Below are 14,552 nucleotides of genomic sequence, written 5' to 3' on the forward strand. Positions count from 1 at the left end.
CTTCTTTAACACACTTTCCCCCTCCCCAATCCAAAATCCCCCTTTCTGAACCCTAATCCCCTTCCCTTGCCACTTTGAACCCTAATCACCCCTTCCCAACACAGTGTCTCACACTCTCAACTCACTCTCTCTCAAAACGGAGCTCAACCTTCTCAATCTTACAGAGCCAGTGTCACCGACACCACACGGTCGCCATCTTGTCATCGGGTCTTTTGCGTCCGCTAGCATCGTCTGTCTCCTCCGACACGGCACGGTCGCCTTCAACCTTCATTGTTGTGCTTCGCGATGGCTCACGTCCCTCCTTGTGGTCGAACGTAAAAATCGACACACATAGCAGCATCGTCTCACTCATCGGCCTCGTTTCCGTCACCTCTGCTCGCTGCTCACCGCCAATTGCTGCTTGTATCTGCTTGCTGCTCGCCCCCAGTCGCTGCACTGCCTCTTCTGTCTGTGTTCCATCTTGGCTCCGTCGTGTCGTGCCTCCTCTGTCTCCGGTGTTCTTCTTCTGGACTTGTCTAAATCTGCTTCTTGCTTCAGTGGTGTCTGTATTAAGCTTTGTTTCATTTTATTTTAATTATTGTATATGAGTCTGCTTCTTGTTTCTTGCTTGTGGACTTGTATAAATCTGTCTCCTCTGCTTTTTGAATTGTAAATTAATCTAAAAATTTGGAGTATTCATGATTAAAAGAGTGAGAGAGTGTGATGGAGAAGGAAGATCTTTTGTTGGAGTAGGGTTCAAGAAGATTTTCAGGTTGAGAGAGTGAGAGGGTGCACTGGGGAGGGGGGATTAAGGTTCAGAGGGGGATTAGGATTGGGGGATTTTGGATTTTCCAGTTGGACTGTGTAATTAATTAAAAATTTTACCTTGGATTTTTCGGTGGCCACCTAACATCTTTCTCATTGGAAATGTGCTCCGTCGAGCTCGAAGACACGCTTGTCAAATTTTAAAATCTTTTTAGGATCATTTTGTCAATAACAAAAGTTAGGTACCATTTTATCAGCGCCAAAATCTTTCGAGTACCAATTTGGTATTTACATCTATTTAGAATTTAGGATTTAAAGTTAGAATTTAGAACTTAAGGTGATCGAGGGTGGGTGGCCATCGCTGGCTGAAGGGTGGTTGAATACTCACTCCTATGACATGTAAAAAGTGTGAGTCTCAGGACGACACTTTTTCAAAATTATAGATAATAGTACATTATCAAAAGTAAAGTCTTTGATACATGCAGCATCTAAGAAACTCGCCTCCTCCAAGCAGAGGAGGAGTGCGCCTTGTGTTCCTCAACCAAATCCTAATTTCTCTTGAAAAATAAGATCCTTTTACTGTTAAAAATTAATCAAATTGCATAAATACTGTAAACAAGAATAAAATGGCACTAATTTCATAATCAATATACTCTAATATTGCACGTATAAAATAGTTAACTTGTCTATTCACTTTATAATTGTATATTTATAATATTATTTTGCAACAACATGCTCGATTTAAGTGATTAAAGACTTCGTAAAGGGAGTGGAAAATGTCCCAAAAACTAGAAAGGAAGGCATACAACACCACACAAGGTGCCCTGTCCGGACCAAAAACTGGATAAAAAATTGCTATAATGGGCAACAGAATTTTTGTGGTAAAACTTGAAAAAGACAAATAACATAAAAGGACAAAGTGGCAGGACAAAGTAGGGCTCTATCAAACGTGGCATTTATTTATTCATAAATACTCAAATCTTTATAATAGATATTATTAGTGATATTTATATGAGAAGTCATCCTAAATTATAATCTTTGCACATGCTCCTTAAACTACCAAATTAGAGTTGTTTCCTTTGGACAATTATATAGTACAGATTAATATGTACAGATATTTCATCTGAGTTGATAAAAATTGACATGTATCCAAATAGTGGTTGAGTTGCTAAACCATTGTCATACGGATCAGTGTTGCTATAGTGCGTGTGGGTAGAAACTAACATTGTTTCTGTTGAGCTAGTGGTAAGCACCATAACGGGAAGAGTTCAATGATGGGTGTGGGGTCATTGCGCCATGATTTCAACGGGCCTCACTACACCAAATTAATCATATAGCTACATTTGATTTATGACCCTTATTTTAAGGGTCTCTATTCATTAATATAGTGACATTTATATATGTAATTTTTTAACGGTCACTAATGTAATCACTAATCACAGTCTCACTCTTTTTTGTTTTTATTCTATTTTTTCAGAAAACATATTCATACTTTCACCGTGAGAAAGAGAAGAGAAACTAACAACCATAGTCCATCACCGTGCTACAGTTCTCGTTTGCAGTTTGTCATCGCGGTTCAAGTTCGCTATTCACCGTCGCAGTTCGAGTTTGTCGTTCACCCTTCACCGTCGCGGTTCGAGTTCGCCGTTCGCCGTTCGCCGTTCGCCGTTCGCCTTCGCCTTGGCTCTTTCTTGTTCTTCTTCGAATCATTGTGGATCTCTCTGTTCACCTTCAAGCTCCAGCAAACATGGGCGACGGCAAGCTCCTCCCTCTTTCGCGAGTGCAAACCCTAATTCCCTCCTTTCGGCGACCATTTCTTCTCTTCCAACCACAATATTGAGCACCAATAGTGAGTATTTGATTATTCTTCTACTATATTTATTTCTCCTGCAATTTCTTTGTTGTTCTTCTGATAGTGAATAACCTATACATGATTGTTATTCTTTGGTACTGTTACTTGTGATTTTCAATTTTTCATTGATTCTTCGTCTAAGAGATCATGCTTTATATCTTATTACATGGAGGATTGTTTTGTTGGAAGCTATAAATTTTGTCTGTCTTAAAATTCATTTTGATTTTACTTGCACACAACCTGCTCGATAAAATGTTTCAACTAAAATTATGGCTGATTTGATGCATTTCTAATTAGAAGCATAGATAATAGTAAAATTAATGCACTAATATGGTATACCTCTCCTTGTCATCTCTCTCTGTTTCAAGGCTTCAAGCTCTCTCTTCGACAAGTAGCACTCCTCCACTGTAATAATATCCCCTTTTAGAGTGATTTTAATTTCATTTCTGTTGTGTTTCGCAGGGGATTACAAGATTCTTACTCACCTTAATTACTCACTTCAAAAAGGTATGTGTGCTTTATCTTTATGGAGTTATGGTAACGCTTCAATAATTTCTTTCTTTGCCTTTTTAAATAGAAAATGTTGATTTGTAAGATAAATCAGTCTTAAGTCCTGTCTCTATGCATTTTATGTTAATTTTTCCAATCCAAGTCTCTATGCATTTTATGTTAATTTTTCCAATCCAATCAGTAGCAGGAACTGAAATTATTCTAAATAAAAGATGAGGGCAATTCATTTCATATGTTTCTCCATGATTCAAAAGCTTCAATTGTCGTTTACCATGTATTTGAGCTTCAATTGATGTTCCTGCATATTTGTTACATTTGTGATGAATCTATGTGACTTAACATTTTTAATTTGTTAAGAACTTAGTAAAACTAGTGAATAATGCCAAAGTTATGACCAAATTCAAGCATTGTGAGTTCCTAGTAAACTTCATTGTTTGCTTGAAATTATCAAATTCATAGCACTTGATTAAAAAGCTGAGAGAACTAATTGTCTAACAAATGTTAAAAATCTTGACATTTTGACATGGATAGATTTAATTTCCCTGTTTTGACATGTTAAAAAAATTAAAAAAATAAAAAGCCAAGCAAATGTCTAATGTGAAAAATTTTGTCCCTTAATTTGATTAATTCTTTAATGGCATCGAGTTAGTCATTAACATGAAAGAAATAAGGTTAATTACTTTTGCCATGGCAAAGCTCAAAACATGGGAAAAACTTATTGTTGTGACGTTATAATTCATTTAGGTGTAGCTAAATGATATTTGTTCTTTATCATGGGATAATTAATACCATAAAATTTGGCATAGGTCGCTGGCACCAAATTATTTCTATGTTTTCTTTTTCATCTGTTGCATGAAGGGCAGTTACTGGGGGGTGGTGTGGAACCTGCACACATGAAAACCAAGAATGTATTTATTTTAACTAACAAATAAAAGGTTGTGTTCACATCATGGTTTTACATTTTTTGTTCTATAGTAACACTTGGATGGTGCATTAGAGCTGACGCTCAATTGGATAAGCAAGTTCACAACATTTTCTGATTTTGATTCACAACAACAACTAATTGCTGACCTTGTGAGGATACAAAATGATGGGACTGTTAAAGTTAATCTAGAAAGAAGTGCATCTGTTGCTTCAGAATTGCTAGAATTCTAGTCATTTGACGAGTCAACAGCGAGTGAAAATCTTATTCGTGAAGCAAAAACATCAATTCCACGGTTACAAATTGTCATACTTGTGGTTGGAACTAGGAGGTGACATACAACCTTTTCTTGCCATTGCAAAGAGACTTCAGGCATGTTCAAATACATATATTATAATTGATCTGATTGCATCATTTGGAGATGCAAAGTCTTTGTTTAACAATTTTGTTTTTTTTTCATACTTGTTCCTTTTCTTTCTTCAGAGATAAACTAATATTTACTTGCAGGAGTATAACTAAAACCTTTTGTAAAATCATGGAGAACTATGTGATTGCACTACTTTTGCTTTGGTGAAAGTCTACTCTTAAAATTAAAAAAAAAACTTTTTGAATGCCAGCTTTTAAACTTTCAATACATACATTTGGTACACTAAAAGGTGAAAGAATGATCATTTTTCTTGTAATATGTGTTCATGTATAAAAATTTTCTTTCTTATTCATTCTGAACGCATTTGTTAATTCCATTGGGTATGAAATTCAATTCAATGACTCTTACTTGACCAATTCCTTTTACCCTTTTAATTTTAATTTATATCCTTCCTTCTTTCTCTTCTCTTCTGTTCTTCTCTACCTTGTTATGTTGTACTCCAGTATATGACTATTCCTTGTTCCTATCAATCAATATGATCATTTCATATGATCTGTTATTGAATTTAATTTCTTTTTTTTGTTCTAGTCAAAGTCTACTCTTAAAATTAAAGATAGTGTTTGTTGCAACTTCTTAGAATATGTGACACGAATATCATGAGTTCTTGGCCTTTTTTTTTTGTTAGTAGTTTGGACTGAAGATACATTTTGGGCCTAAATTGTAACCCTCTTAGTTTATCTTTGTCCATGAAAAATATAATTTCCTTTTCTTTACAGAAAAAAAAATATAATTTCCTTATCTTACTTTTTATAATAATATTCATGCTCTTTTTATTCGTTCTCTATTCCCTTTAATTATATTTTTTACTATGTTTTTACAGGTATGAAGAGAAAAAGACTAATAAAGAAGTATCAAAGTCCTAAAACATCCCTCAAAGATGTTGAAGATGCTAAAATAGTGTCATCTCCTAATACAAGAGAAAATGATCATATCTCAATTTTCAATTTTACCAAATTCTTAAAGTGTGAATTTATACATGATTGTTATTTTTTTATTTAAGTAATATAGTTTTCTCTTATTTCTTTTATGGTTTTACAGGTATGAAGAGAAGAAGGCTAATAAAGAAGTATCAAAGTCCTAAAAAATCCTTCAAAGATGTTGAAAATGCTAGACTAGTGTCATCCCCTAATGCAAGAGAAAATCCTCATATCTCAATTTTTAATTTTATCCAATTCTTAAAGTGTCATCCCCTAATATTATTTTTCCTTATTTTTTTTTATATTATTGCAGGTATTAAAAGGAGAAGGCTTGTACAATTTGAAGAGGAAGAAGATGAACATATTGAACCGAATGTTGTATATGCTAAAGAAAATGTTCATCTTTCAAATGATGAAAATGGTAACTATCTCCTCTTTTAGCATACTATGATAAAAATATTGTGAAGTTTCTAATTCCTTTAATTAGGTTTCTAATTTTTTTTACTTTGAAGTTATCTTGGCACGAGAAAAAAGACATCTTCCAAGTCATTTTAGGTCAACATCTTCTAAAGGCACGAGTCAACAAGAGCATATACCTCAAAGTTCATCCATTCAAAATGAAGTTCATAGTCATAGCCTATCAGATGCTGATTTTCTTAATAATGAAGAGGTAAATGGAGTTGCTATTTCTAGAAAGAAGTGGAACACCACATGGTTTGTTATTGTTGTAGGTATGTTATTTTTTCTTATTAATTTACTAGTTCAAATAATCTGTTTTCAATTACTAATTGTCTTAAATAATAGCTCTTTTATTTTCTTTTTAGATGAACAAGGGGTTGAAAAGAGTATTGATGAGCGGATAATTTATAGGCTTTTTGGCATTATTTTAAGTAGTTTTCAGCATGTTTTAATTACTTTTTAGTATATTTTTATTAGTTTTTATTCAAAATTCCCATTTCTGGACTTTACTACGAATTTGTCTATTTTTCTGTGATTTTAGGTATTTTCTAGCTAAAATTGAGGGACTTGAGCAAAAATCTGATTAAGAGGCTGAAAAAGGACTGCAGATGCTGTTGGATTCTGACCTCCCTGCACTCGAAATAAATTTTCTGGAGCTATAGAAGACCAATTAGTGCGCTCTCAATTGCATTGGAAATTAGACATCCAGGGATTTCCAGTAATATATAATAGTCCATACTTTGCTCAAAGATAAACGACGTAAACTGGCGTTTAACGCCAGTTCCATATTCCATTCTGGCGTTAAACGCTAGAAACAGGTTACAAGTTGGAGTTAAACGCCCAAAATAGGTTACAACCTGGCGTTTAACTCCAGAAACAGCCTAGACATGTGTAAAGCTCAAGTCTCAGCCCCAGCACACACCAAGTGGGCCCCGGAAGTGGATTTCTGCACTATCTATCGTAGTTTACTCATTTTCTGTAAACCTAGGTTACTAGTTTAGTATTTAAACAACTTTTAGAGATTTATTTTGTACCTCATGACATTTTAGACGTTTCATATTGTATTTCTGACGACATGAGTCTCTAAACCCCATGGTTGGGGGTGAGGAGCTCTGCTGTGTTTCGATGAATTAATGCAATTACTACAGTTTTCTATTCAATCACGCTTGTTTCTATTCTAAGATATTCACTCGGACTTCACCCTGATGAATGTGATGATCTGTGACACTCATCACCATTCTCAACCTATGAACGCGTGCCTGACAACCACTTCCGTTCTACCTTAGATTGAGTGTATATCTCTTAGCCTCTTGGTTCATGATCAGAGTCTTCGTAGTATAGGCTAGGACTATTGGCGGCCATTCCTGAGATCCGGAAAGTCTAAACCTTGTCTGTGGTATTCCGAGTAGGATCTGGGATGGGATGACTGTGACGAGCTTCAAACTCACGAGTGTTGGGCGTAGTGACAGACACAAAAGGATCAATGGATCCTATTCCAACACGAGTGAGAACCGACAGATGATTAGCCATGCGGTGACAGCGCATTTGGACCATTTTCACTGAGAAGACGGATGGTAGCCATTGACAACGGTGATCCACCAACATACAGCTTGCCATGGAAGGAGTCTTGCGTGCATGAAGGAGAAGACAGTAGGAAAGCAGAGATTCGGAAGACAGAGCATCTCCAAATCCTCAATCTGTTCTCCATTACTGCATAACAAGTATTATTTAATTTATGCTATTTACTCTTCATAAACCCAATCACTTTTATTACTAATTTCCTGACTAAGAATTACAAGATAACCATAGCTTGCTTCAAGCCAACAATCTCCGTGGGATGGACCCTTACTCACGTAAGGTATTACTTGGACAACCCAGTGCACTTGCTGGTTAGTGGTACGAGTTGTGAAAAGTGTGATTTACAATTCGTGCACCAAGTTTTTGGCGCCGTTGTCGGGGATTGTTTGAGTTTGAACAACTGACGGTTCATCTTGTTGCTTAGATTAGGAAAATTTTGTCTTTTGGGTCAGAGTCTTTTATTTTCTTTTCAAAAATTTTCTAAAAATTTATTATTTTTTGTTTAATGTTTAATCCTTGCATTTGTTGAATGTGTCTATGTTCTTGTGAATAGTTGCTCCTTTGAGTCTTTCTTTCTAAAATCTTTTCAAAAATAATTTTTCTTTGATTAAATCTCGTGTCAAGTTTTAAGTTTGGTGTTTTCTTTCTAGTTTTTATTTAATTTTCGAAAATTTATTTTTGGTTTTCTTTAAAATTTTCTGTTCGGTGTTTGTTGTTGTTTATCTTATACATTTTCGAATTATTAGTGTCCAAATTATAAAAATTTTTAAGTTTGGTGTCTTTTGTGTTTCCATTCTCTTAAAAAATTTTAAAATTTTTTCTTGGTGTTCATCTTGATCTTCAAAGTGTTCTTGGTGTTCATCTTGACATTCAAAGTTTTCTTATTTGTTTTCTTTGTTTTGATCTAAAAATTCTAAGTTTGGGGTCATTTTATTATTTTTCTCTTTCCTCATTAAATTCAAAAAAATATCTTTTCTCTTTATTTTAAGTAATTTTTGAAATTTACATAAGAATTTCAGATTTTTGTTTCAAAATTTCTATTCTATCTTATCTTAGTTTTAAAAATTTCGAAATTCAAATCTTTTTCAAAAAAATCATATCTTTTTCAAAAACTTATCTTATCTTATTTCAAATTTCAAATTTCAACTTCTAAAATTCAAAATTCAAATTTTCAAATTTAAAAATCAAATCTTTTCAAAATTTAAATCTTTTTTAAATCATTATCTTATATTGTTGACTTTTCCGAAAATTCAAAATTCAAAATTTTAAATTTTAAATTTCAAATTTTAAATTTCAAATTTCAAAATTTAATTTTCAAATTTAAAATTTAAATTTCAAAACTTTTTAATTTAAATTCCTTATCTTCTCTTACCTAGCTTATCTTATCTTTTCTAATCTCAAATCTTAAAATCAAATCTTTTTCATATCTTTTCTTTTTTTATTTATTTTATTTTATTTTCTTACAAGTATCTTTAATTTTTAAGACATATCTTTTTCAAAACTTCCTAACCAATTTCTCTCTCTTCATTTTTTTTCGAAAATCCTCACCCACATCTTTTTCAAATCTTTTTAATTAATTAATTTAGTTTTCAATTTTCTTTTATTTCTTTTTCTTCAAATTTTTGAAATTATAGTTAATTTTTAATTTATTTTATTTTATTTTATTTTAATTTCGGTTTTCAAAAAAAAATATTTTATTTGCGATCCGCATCATCTCCCTTTCTCCATCATGGACCTAAGTGGAAATGAACAGTCCAGAAGGACTCTGGGGTCATATACTAACCCCATTACTACTGCATATGGGAGTAGCATATGTATACCTCCCATCAAAGCAAGCAGTTTTGAGCTAAATCCTCAGCTCATTGTCATAGTGCAGCAAAATTGCCAGTATTCTGGTCTTTCATAGGAAGAACCTACTGAGTTTCTGGTGCAGTTCTTACAAATTGCTGACACAGTGCGTGACAAGGAGGTAGATCAGGATGTATACAGGCTGTTGCTGTTTCCGTTTGCTGTAAAAGATCAAGCTAAGAGGTGGTTAAATAACCAACCCACAGCAAGCATAAGAACATGGAAACAATTATCAGAAAAATTCCTGAATCAATATTTTCCTCCAAAAAGGATGACACAGCTTAGACTGGACATCCAAGGCTTTAAACAAGAGGATGATGAATCCCTTTATAACGCCTGGGAGAGGTACAGAGGGATGCTAAGGAAATGCCCCTCTGAAATATTTTCAGAGTGGGTGCAGTTAGATATCTTCTACTACGGGCTTACAGAAAAAGCTCAAGTATCTCTAGACCACTCAGCTGGTGGATCTATACACATGAGAAATACTATTGAAGAGGCTCAAGAGCTTATCGATATAGTTGCTAGAAATCAGCATCTGTATATAAGTAATGAGTCCTCCATGAAAGAAGAAGCCAAGGCAGTATCAACTGACTTTAGTCCTCAGGAACAAGTTGCTGAACTCAATTAGCAACTATCTTCTATAACAAGGCAGTTAGCAGAAGTTAAGGAGATGCTACAAGAAACCAAAAATGCTAACAAGGATATGAAATCACAATTGAATCAGACAAAATAGCAATTATCAAAACAGATAACAGAGGAGTGCAAAGCAGTTCAATTAAGGAGTGACAGAGGATGAGCAACCTGCTACCCAAAATCCCTCTGAGGACAGTAAGAGCCCAGAGAGGAATAAGTCTGGCATTCAAATGCCAGAAAAGGGTGAGAATCTGGCGTTCAACGCCCAATCCATGTTCAGTTCTAGTGTTCAAACGCCAGTGAGGGATCAGACACCTGCAAGTGCTGATAATAACTCCCTCAAGAAGGCTTCTCAACCTGCCTCTGTAGGAAATAAACCTGCAGCAACTAAGGTTGAAGAATATAAAGCCAAAATGCCTTATCTTCAGACACTCTGCTAAGAAGAGCAGGATAAGCAATTTTCCTGCTTTGCAGACTATCTCAGGACTCTTGAAATAAAGATTTCGTTTGCAGAGGCACTTGAGCAAATACCCTCTTATGCCAAGTTCATGAAAGAGATCTTGAGTCATAAGAAGGATTGGAGAGAAACTGAAAGAGTTTTCCTCACTGAAGAATGCAGTGCAGTCATTCTGAAAAGCTTCCCAGAAAAGCTTAAGGATCCTGGAAGCTTTATGATACCATGTACATTAGAGGGTGCTTGTACCGAGACAGCTCTATGTGATCTTGGGGCAAGCATCAACCTAATCCCTGCATCCACTATCAGAAAGCTTGGCTTGACTGAAGAGGTCAAACCAACCCGGATCTGTCTTCAACTTGCTGATGGCTCCATTAAATACCCATTAGGCTTAATTGAGGACATGATTGTCAAGGTTGGGCCATTTGTCTTCCCTACTGACTTTGTAGTGCTGAAATGGAGGAACACAAGAGTGCAACTCTCATTCTAGGAAGACCATTTCTAGCAACTGGACGAACCCTCATTGACGTCCAAAAAGGGGAGATAACCCTGAGAGTCAATGAGGATGAGTTTAAGTTGAATGTTGTCAAAGCTATGCAACATCCAGACACATCAAAAGACTGCCTGAGCATTAATATTATTGACTCCCTTGTGGAAGAGGTCAATATGACTGAGAGTCTCGAATCAGAGCTACAGGACATTTTTAAAGATGTTCAGCCTGATCTGGAGGAACCAGAGGAAATAAAAGAACCTCTGAAAACTCCTCAGGAAGAGGAGAAACCTCCTAAACCCGAGCTCAAACCACTACCACCATCCCTGAAATATGTATTTCTGGTAGAAGGTGACATTTTTTCTGTAATCATAAGCTCTGCTTTAGAGCCACAGGAAGAGAAAGCACTAATTCAGGTGCTAAGGACACACAAGACAGCTCTTGGGTGGTCCATAAGTGATCTTAAGGGCATTAGCCCAGCCAGATGCATGCACAAGATCCTATTGGAGGATGATGCTAAGACAGTGGTTCAACCACAGAGGCGGCTAAATCCCGCCATGAAGGAGGTGGTGCAGAAAGAGGTTACTAAGTTACTAGAGGCTGGGATTATTTATCCTATTTTTTATAACCCCTGGGTGAGCCCTGTCTATGTTGTCCCTAAGAAAGGAGGTATGACAGTGGTTCATAATGAAAAAAATGAACTGGTTCCTACAAGAACAGTTACAGGGTTCCATATGTGTATTGACTACAGAAGGCTCAATACAGCCACCAGGAAGGATCACTTTCCTTTACCATTCATAGACCTGATGCTAGAAAGACTAGCAGGTCATGAATACTAGTGCTTTTTGGATGGCTATTTAGGTTACAACTAAATTGCAGTAGATCCTCAAGACCAAGAGAAAACAGCATTCACATGTCCATCTGGAGTATTTGCATACAGAAGAATGCCTTTTGGTCTGTGCAATGCACCTGCAACCTTTTAGAGGTGCATGCTCTCTATCTTCTCTGATATGGTAGAAAAATTTCTGGAAGTCTTCATGGATGACTTCTCAGTATTTGGAGACTCATTTAGCTCCTGTCTTAACCATCTAGCACTTGTTCTGAAAAGATGCCAAGAGACTAACCTGGTTCTAAATTGGGAAAAATGTCACTTTATGGTGACTGAAGGAATTGTCCTTGGGCATAAAATTTCGAACAAGGGAATAGAGGTGGATCAAGCTAAGGTAGATGTAATTGAAAAATTACCACCACCTACCAATGTTAAGGCAATCAGAAGCTTTCTGGGGCATGCAGGATTCTATAGGAGGTTTATAAAGGATTTTTCAAAAATCGTAAAACCTCTAAGCAATCTGCTAGCTGCTGACACGCCATTTATGTTTGACACAGAGTGTCTGCAGTCGTTTGAAACCCTGAAAGCTAAGCTGGTCACAACACCAGTTATTTCTGCACCAGATTGGACATTACCTTTGGAACTAATGTGTGATGCCAGTGACCATGCCATTGGTGCAGTATTGGGACAGAGGCATAACAAGCTTCTGTATGTCATTTATTATGCTAGCCGTGTTTTAAATGATGCCCAGAAAAATTACACAACCACAGAAAAAGAGCTGCTTGCAGTGGTTTATGCCATTGACAAGTTTAGATCATACTTAGTAGGATCAAAAGTGATTGTGTACACTGACCATGCTGCTCTTAAATATCTACTCACAAAGCAAGATTCAAAGCCCAGGCTCATAAGATGGGTGTTGCTTCTGCAAGAGTTTGATATAGAAATAAGAGACATAAAAGGGACAGAGAATCAAGTAGCTGATCACCTGTCCCGGATAGAACCAGTAGCAGGAGCATCACTCTCTCCTACTGAGATCTCTGAAACCATTCCGGATGAGCAATTATTTGCTATTCAGGAAGCTCTGTGGTTTGTAGACATTGAAAACTATAAGACTCAAGGTTCTCCTTTTGTAACCATGGAGAGGAAGCATGAAAAGCTTCTCTCAATACAGAGTCAAACAAAATCCCCACATTCAAACTCTAAGTTTGGTGTTGAGAGGCCCCAGCCCTGCTCTGATTATCTATGAGGCTCCATGAGAGCTCACTGTCAAGCTATTGACATTAAAGAAGCGCTTGTTGGGAGGCAACCCAATGTTATTTAATTATATCTATTTGTTTTCCATTGCTATTTTATATTTTCTTTAGGTTGATGATCATGTGAAGTCACAAAAACAACTGGAAAATAAAAAACAGAATGAAAAACAGCATTAAAAATAGTTCACCCTGGAGGAAGAGCTTACTGGCGTTTAACGCCAGAAAGAAGCATCAAGCTGGCGTTAAACACCAGAAAGAAGCACCAGACTGGCGTTTAACGCTAGAACAGAGCATCAAGTTGGCATTTAACGCCAAGGAAGGGAGAAAAGCTGGCGTTTAACACCAGAAACAAGCAGCAGTCTGGCGTTAGACGCCAGGATTGCACACTAAGGGCATTTTTGCATGCCTCAATAGAGCAGGGATGATAAGTCCTTGACCCATCAGGATCTGTAGACCCCACAGGATCCCCACCTGCCACACCTTTTCATACACACTTCCTTCTCCTCATTTCCTCCTTCTTTTGCTCGAGGACGAGCAAACATTTTAAGTTTGGTGTGGAAAAAGCATTGTTTTTTTTGTTTTTCGATATCCACTAATGCCTCAAGGGATGCACTTTCCTCCACAAAACTATTGGAAGCAAATTAACACCTCCCTAGGAGAATTAAGTTCCAACATGGGACAACTAAGGGTGGAGCACCAAGAGCATTCTATCCTCCTCCATGAAATTAAATAAGATAAAAGAGGTATGAGGGAGGAGCAACAAAGGCAAGGAAGAGACATTGAGGAGCTAAAGCACTCCATAAGATCTTCAAGAGGAAGAACTAGCCGCCATCACTAAGGTGGACCCGTTCTTTAATTTCTTTGTTCTTTATTTTTCTATTTTTCGTTTATTATGCTTTATGTTTATTTATGTTTGTGTCTTTATTACATGATCATTAGTGTCTAGTGTCTATGCCTTAAAGCTATGAATGTCCTATGAATCCATCACCCTTCTTAAATGAAAAATGTTTTAATCACAAAAGAACAAGAAGTACATGATTTCGAATTCATCCTTGAAATTAGTTTAATTATATTGATGTGGTGACAATACTTTTTGTTTTCTGAATGAATGCTTGAACAGTGCATATTTTTGAATTTGTTGTTTATGAATGTTAAATCTAACACTGAGTCGAAACGATTTCAGGGGTTAATCTCCACAGGTCTCAAGAATTCGTGTGAAAAAAACGAAACCTGGAGCTGAAATTGGCGAGTCAGAGTTCGAAAAAGTGAACTGTGGAAGTGCGGTGTTCGTGTACCAATCCCTGTCGAACCAAATCGACGAATCCGGTCCTAAAATAAGGAAGCTCGGGAGGATAGGTAATTACGAGTTTCGGAACCTAGGAAAAATGGGAACGGAAAACCAAATTTCCCAATAACCGAAAAACGAGAACGGAAAACCAAATTTTTCGATAACCGAAAAAGACGAACGAAAAAGAAAAAGAAAGAAAAAAAAAAAGAAAAGCGGGGGAAAAAAAAGCGTTCGAAACAATAAGTGACGAAAAAGAACGAAGTTCTTAGTTAAAATACTAAAAAGTCTAATAGTCTATTGTAAAGAGGAAAAGGTAGTAAGAAAGTTCTCGGTCGTTTAAATTGTAAA

At 36.1% G+C, this 14,552-nt stretch overlaps 1 protein-coding gene across 1 annotated transcript in view; it reads left to right on the forward strand.

Moving 5' to 3' along the window:
• Positions 2,506-14,552, forward strand: part of LOC107625430 — an 18,399-nt gene continuing 6,352 nt past the window's right edge. The window contains exons 1-7 of the mRNA XM_021115932.1: positions 2,506-2,593; positions 3,059-3,103; positions 5,276-5,392; positions 5,551-5,561; positions 5,685-5,793; positions 5,885-6,103; positions 6,197-6,217. Of these exons, the coding sequence (XP_020971591.1) occupies positions 5,278-5,392; positions 5,551-5,561; positions 5,685-5,793; positions 5,885-6,103; positions 6,197-6,217 (475 nt within the window). The 5' untranslated portion in view covers positions 2,506-2,593; positions 3,059-3,103; positions 5,276-5,277. The remainder of the gene's footprint in view (positions 2,594-3,058; positions 3,104-5,275; positions 5,393-5,550; positions 5,562-5,684; positions 5,794-5,884; positions 6,104-6,196; positions 6,218-14,552) is intronic.

Source organism: Arachis ipaensis, chromosome B02 (genome assembly GCF_000816755.2).
Source record: "Arachis ipaensis cultivar K30076 chromosome B02, Araip1.1, whole genome shotgun sequence".
Classification (NCBI taxonomy): domain Eukaryota; kingdom Viridiplantae; phylum Streptophyta; class Magnoliopsida; order Fabales; family Fabaceae; genus Arachis; species Arachis ipaensis.